Source organism: Geospiza fortis, unplaced genomic scaffold, assembly GCF_000277835.1.
Source record: "Geospiza fortis unplaced genomic scaffold, GeoFor_1.0 scaffold12, whole genome shotgun sequence".
Taxonomy (NCBI): Eukaryota; Metazoa; Chordata; class Aves; order Passeriformes; family Thraupidae; genus Geospiza; species Geospiza fortis.
The window spans coordinates 3,964,224-3,970,843 of NW_005054323.1; the positions used below are offsets into that span (position 1 = coordinate 3,964,224).

The following is a 6,620-nucleotide window of genomic DNA, read 5'->3' on the forward strand; positions in this document are numbered from 1 at the left end:
TGGCTATAAAGTGTTTTTATATACCTGCAAGAAAAAGAAAAAAATCCCTTTACAACAATAGGTTTCTAAAGAAACACTTAGCCTTTGAATACCGCAACAGCATTCTTAATCACCGTTTTAAAAATTCAGATGAACATTCAGCTGACTTCCATAGGTTCACTTGTATATACCCTTCAGGACATACAAAAGGAAGAGTAAAGGACGGCTCCTCCTACATTAGCCGTAAATTATATAAATTACTCATCATAAAAGTCTCCCTAGAATCAACAAGAACAGACATTTCCAGAGGTAAGCCATCTCTTCTAATCACCTGAAGTTACAGGACACAAATCCCACTACCAGCAACTGCTGACTCAGGAATTTTGAACAAAATGGGTTGAATGAGATACAAGCAACTGGAAGACAATGGAGAGAGAAAAAATAGCAGTGACAGTGGTAAGGTTGATAACTTGGTGCGATCATGTGCAGATTTAAGTGTTAGCACAGGAAGTTTCATTGTATCATTGTACAATTACCTGTCATTCCGAAAAACTCTGGGCAGGTATCTCCTAGGGAACCACATGGCAAGAGCACACATCAGAACCCAGAGAATAGCCAGCTCATCCAGCATCTGGCCCAAGAAACTGAGGGTAGCATGAAAATAAACAGATCCAATTCCTGGACGAATGAACCAAGAGACAGTATTAAGAACAGCTGCAGTACTGGAATAGACTGAAACACCCTGCTCACGCTCAGAACTTCACAGGAAATGGTAGCTACAGGAAATGGTCTACAAAAGGTTACAAAAAACACCAACTTTACAGAGAGGCAATCCAAGGTATCATACTCTTGCTAATCATGAAGAAAAGTACATTACAATAGTAAATTAGAACAGTAGCAGCTAAAAATCTCAGCTCCTACTAGAAAAGATGTGCCTGAGGAAACACCAGGTGGAAAAGTATAAAGCAAAACCAATTAAGAAATAAATGCCAAATGCTGCTTTGGAATTTTCTCAATAGCACAAGAATGGGTAAGAAAAGAGAAAAAGCAGCAGTATCATGGATACTCTTTACCCATGATACTGATTTACAGGTGGAAAGTGTCACACTACCCTAGAGGGCTCAGATTATCCCCTTGAAGTGCCTCCAGGAATGAACAAACTTCAGAATCTCATATCTGTATCTCTGGGCCTTCTCAGTACAAACCCTATTCTTCTCCTAAGTTGCACTGGCACTTCAGCTCTTATTTAAGCACTGAGGGTCAGCACAGCTGCAGAGTAAACCCAAACACAAGAAAAAAGTATGGAAGGAAGGATTGGAAGGGAACAGAACTATGGTCAAATTTCCCACCAAACTCAGTTTGCAAAAGGCATTTTCCCTCCAGAAATTATGGCTGCTTTGGCTTTAAGCAAATATAAGCAAATTCTTCCATAGATGTCAGGACTGCTTTGTTTTAAAAAACAGTCAAGTACAAGCAGGAAAAACTGATGTCCTCTCTCAGTTCACACATGAGTTGGCAAATACGGAGTAATCAACTTACCAACCACGACTAGCAGAATCCATATTAAATATATTCCACTGTTGAAGCAGATTGCATATTGACGGAACAAGCACATACATATGGGTGGTAAAATGAAAAACAAGATGTTGCTTATCTAGGAAAAAAAACCAAACAGTCTCACAAAGACAGAAAATAAACAAATTTTAAATATCTTTAGGCTTTCTATAATAACATATTGTCATTCAGTGAAGCCCCAGTTCAACAAATTATGACCCCCTGTTTCTGCCTATGCTGAGTTGCTTTTGCAAAAGCATTGATTTGTTCTGTTCAACATCGTTAAATTAGTAACAGTATAAAATCTTTCAGCAATGTAAGATGTGCCTATTCAAGTCACAATTGAAGTCATTTCCCAAAGGAGTTTTATTGAGAATCTACATTCAAGACTGTGGCAATTCAGAAAGCATGCAAGATCAAGCTATTGAGAACCAATGACCTGTCCTCTCACTGGCTATCAGGCCTAGCATGGAAAAAGCACTAGAAGTACTGACACAAGGCAGAGCTAGACAAGTTTTGTGGAAGCCAATTTATTGAACAATAGTTATTGTCTGGAAGGTCTGACATACAACCTAGCCTAAGAGTTAGAACCCTTTTTGTACAGGGTTAAGAGAGCCTGGAGCTTTAAGTCCTTTTACACTGCAATTTTTTGCCTTGGTTCTCCATTACAGAACATGATTGAAAACTAGTTATAGGAAGGTGGTAAGGCTATAATTAGGACCACTGCTAGGTGGTCCAATTTTTTAAAATTTAATATGCTTGATTTGAATGAAGACATGTTTTCTGTTTTTTCTTGCTTACAAACAATCTAAAGCATGATTCTGTAAATACTGAAAACAGTTTACTATCAATTAGCAGGAACTGTCATTGTAGTAGTGATCACTTGGCTCTTCCCAGGAGCTGCCAGTGCTGAGGGCCAGCCATGGCACAGTAATTGAGCAGTTATGAAAGACTCTACTGCTGCTTCACAATGGGCCAAAGGACAGGAGGAGTCTGCAGCCTCAGCTTTCTCACGTTTGCCTGCTGAGCTCAAGCACAAGAGAGTATCACCCCTGACAAAACTGCTCTGAAGCTGATGTACAAAATAACTCTGGGTCAACAACATTCCTCTGGGACAGATCACCTCTTCACAGGTTACAAACTTGCACCAACAATAATGAAAATTTAGTGGAGAACTAGTTCAAGAATAACATAGGAATTTTTTCATTCAGCTACTGTTGTCAACCTCTTAACATGGTCTGAGAACAGATTTTAAGAGGCAGATCAAGTTGTTTAAACTCATATAAAGCAACCTACACATTTAACAAAACAGGTTCACCTGAGAAACTTTCATTCACAAAAAACCCCACCCAGTCTCCATGCAGCAGAGACTGTCAGCGAAGCTGGGAATATAGTCATGGACCAGGATCCCAGTGCATGATGTCCTGCTACATACACAGAACAGGAAGGCTTCCCTCACACCAAAGTAGGTAGGAAGCATATACAGTGACAGCAGGGATGACGGAATATGAACGAGTCCTCTGGGGGCCTGGAAGTGCCCTATGCATTTTAGGCTTTTACACACAGTTAGGCTGAAGGGAGGTGCCAAGGGGTGAAAATAGGTGGTTATAAACCAAGTGGTTTGGAAGTAAACTTTTCCAACTCTACAGCTGAAACTGACCAATGAAGAAAATCAGAACAAGCAACCACAGTCTATCAAAATTTAGCTATAACGTCCTTATTCCACCTAGGAACAAGACAATAAAGGACACACTAGATCTCCTTACCATAGCTGTAGCAATGTAGATTTATGCAAGTGATTAGCCAACAAGGGAGCAGTTCTGTGCTATGGTAGTGCTCCTCTGGGAATGAACTCCCACTCATACTAAGGTCCTGCCTGCAAATGCAAGAAACCCCTTGCAACTGGAGCCTGAGCATGACTTGTACTCTTTGCAGTGGTCATCAGCAGGATGTCCTAACATCTCAGAAGCTGATATAATTGTAGTACTAAAAAATATTAAAGTATGGCTTCAGAAAGTACGCTGCATGTGCATTTTTTTATATTAATACATAATTGGCCTCCATGATTTGGTAATGTACAGTTCAAATACTTTGATAATTACAATAAGTGCAAAAATTTACATCAGTAGTCCAGAAGATTTCCTTCAGCATCTGCAAAAGGCAATGATTAGATGTTACAGTTATGGAAAATAGGCAAGCAGCCCTGCAGTAACAGTCCATTCTTTGGCTTCATACAATTCTGGACCTTTAGTTTTAATTTTCAGCTAATTAATTATATAATAGAAATTTAATGGAGTAGGGTTATGCTGCATCAGAACACATTACTTTATTCATTTCAGAAGGAAAAAAAAGAAAAAAATGTACTGTTTTTACAACTATTCCTTCAATTTGAGCTACAGAGTGTTTTGTGGCCTCACTTCAGCTGAACAAAAATAATGTTAAGTCTAGCTTGTGTAAGTTTTAAAAAATTAGTTTGATCAATTTATACAAAACTTCCAAACAGTTTTCTCCTACAGATTTAATTCTGTTGAATGCTTTTTGTTTTCTGTTTAAGTCCCACCAGAATACAGAATTAATTTTTTAAAAAAGACATACACAGCAGATAAGCTGTTCCAGTTTGTGCTTACATGAATATTGTGTGAGACCTCAACCACAACTCTGACCTCAGCCATGGCAATTTAAAATGCGGATTACCAAGGTTTTAATCTAAAGCTTAATGACCCAGATGCCAGATTCAGGTCTGCTGAAGAGAGCTTCCTGGAACTTCGAGGGAGTTTGAATCAGTCAGAACAAACCCACCCTAGAAGGAATATAATTTAGGTGCCACCTAAGGTACTTTTTAGAGTAGGGCCAAACTTCATAATTGCCCTGTAAGCATCTGGTTTTTTGAGGACATAGTTGCACAATCCATCAATCCACTGCAACTCACTATTTTAATTTTCAGAAGTTGCTAACAGAGAAATCAAGCCCTAACAATAACTTGGTATTGCTGAAGAGAGCCTAAACATGACTACTCTCAACACTGCCTCTTGTTCTCCTCCCCTTTCAGCGTACAGCTTACTGATTTGTACACAGCTGCCACAACACAGCAGGCTCCAGGACAAACTTTATTCTGTGTCTGTCCACCTGTCTGAAGCCTCAGTTATTCATCTGGATACAAGTGCAGCTCCTAGCATTTTGGCAAGCTTCTGTACCACTGCTAACCAGCTCAGTACAGTGTTGTGATTTAATCCTACACAGCAACTATGCACTGCCCAGCTGCTTGTTCACTCCCTTCAGAGCAGGATGGTGAAGAAAATCAGAAGAGTAAATGTGAAAAAACTTGTGGGGGTTGAGATAACAGCAGTCCAATAGGGAAAATACAAGCTCTTCACACAAGCAAAGTGAAATAAGGAATTCATTCAGCATTCCCCACGGATAGGCAGGCGTTCTCCATCCCCAGCAAAGCAGGGCCCCTATCACACGTAACAGTGATTTGGGAAGACAAATGGCCTAAAGGCCCCAACTGCTTCCCTCTCATTCTTCCAGCTCTGCATGCTGATCATGACGCCATATGGCCTGAGAAATCCACCGAGTCAGTTGGAATCAGCTGTCCCAGCTGCGTCCCCTCCAAATGCTTTCTGCACCCCCAGCCCACTTGCTAGTTGGCTGAGATGAGGAGCAGAAAAGGCCTGAGTAAGCCCTGCTCAGAAGTAATGAAAACATGCCTGAGTTACCAACTCTGTTTCCAGCACAAAACATCCCCCCATACCAGGGCCTATAAGGAAAATTCACTCTACCCCAGACTGAACCAGCGCATACAGTAGAAGGATACCCATCCCCCTGCATAGCTGGCTACAAAACACATTTGCTGTCTTCAATATCTTGTTTATCCCAACCTTTTCCTCCCTTTGTTTTTGGTTCTTGCACAGTGACATCAGACACACAAAAAAAGCCGACAGTTTCCCTCACACGCCCTCAAAATTCTTCAGTGGCATGGACCAGCCACCATCTTTAGGACTTTGGCAGCTAAGTACAAGAAGAAAACAAGTTAGCAATGTGCACAGTGCACCATGGAATTACTTGCTCTACATGTCCAGAACTTCCCAGAATACACACTCCATCCGGGGAAGCCAGACACCCACTTCTTCCACTATGTGCTGGCAGTCAAAGAAACATGGCTTGAAAGGAAAACACAGTTCAGACAAGGATGGAATTTGGGGAAAAAAAAAAAAAAACAAAACAAAAAACTGCCCACTTTAAAGTATAAAAGAGACAAAGCAGAAGCTCCAGCTCCTCATTTGTGCACACACTACTTCCTACAGAACAGAAAACAGACGGCATTTGCAGGTTTGCCCCTGGACAGGTGATTCTCATGGAAGGGCAAACCACCCAAAAGCCCAATGGATTATCTTATTCTAGTGGATCTGTCACTGCCACTCTTTACATCAACAGGATGTCAGGAGCATTTCTCTCTTTCCAAGGTATGTGGTACAGGGCAATCTGGCTCTGCTGCTCTGGCTGTTTTTTAAGTTCTCTCCAGCAGCTGAGAGGTATTGGGAAGGTGTGAGAGGACTCTGGGGTAAACCATGACTAGCTGGAAAGAACCAACAATTACATTATCCCTCTTTCCTCTCTTCTATACTTCAGTTGATCTCTGAAACAGGTATCTCCGCCACTTCCAAAAATCCACTTCTGACTTCATCCTGCAACCTAAAGGCAAACTCTCCATGAAACCTTTGCCTTGGAGTCAAACATGTCTATGAGAAACCCAGTTTTGCCTCCAAACACCAAGGTACCTTCTAATCTTGACCCATCACTGCTGTGCGTGCTCATCAAGGTGCTGACACCTGTTTGTGTAAACGGATGATAGATCAGGGCAATCTAGCACCAAAAACTTGGCACTTGGCCACCACAAGTCTCAACAAAGACGATGACAGGGCCTGCTAAACACCACTGACTGGTAGTAGCATGACTAGAAAATCTCCCCATTTTATACCTGAAAAACTAGGAAAAAATTCCTTAATTTTAGGCATTCCAGCGACCATAGAAGAAAAAGAAGTCGACAGCCATAGAAGGGAATGCTACAAACCCAGGAAAACTCCGCA

At 41.1% G+C, this 6,620-nt stretch overlaps 1 protein-coding gene across 1 annotated transcript in view; it reads right to left on the reverse strand.

Annotated features, from left to right (window-relative positions):
• ACER2 (alkaline ceramidase 2) overlaps positions 1-1,639 on the reverse strand; it is a 13,609-nt gene extending 11,970 nt beyond the window's left edge. Inside the window, exons 1-2 of the mRNA XM_031056894.1 lie at positions 1,519-1,639; positions 516-657 (exon numbers count right to left, since the gene is read on the reverse strand). Coding sequence (XP_030912754.1) covers positions 516-657; positions 1,519-1,594 — 218 coding nt within the window. The 5' untranslated portion in view covers positions 1,595-1,639. The remainder of the gene's footprint in view (positions 1-515; positions 658-1,518) is intronic.
• Between the last annotated feature and the right edge of the window lie 4,981 nt (positions 1,640-6,620).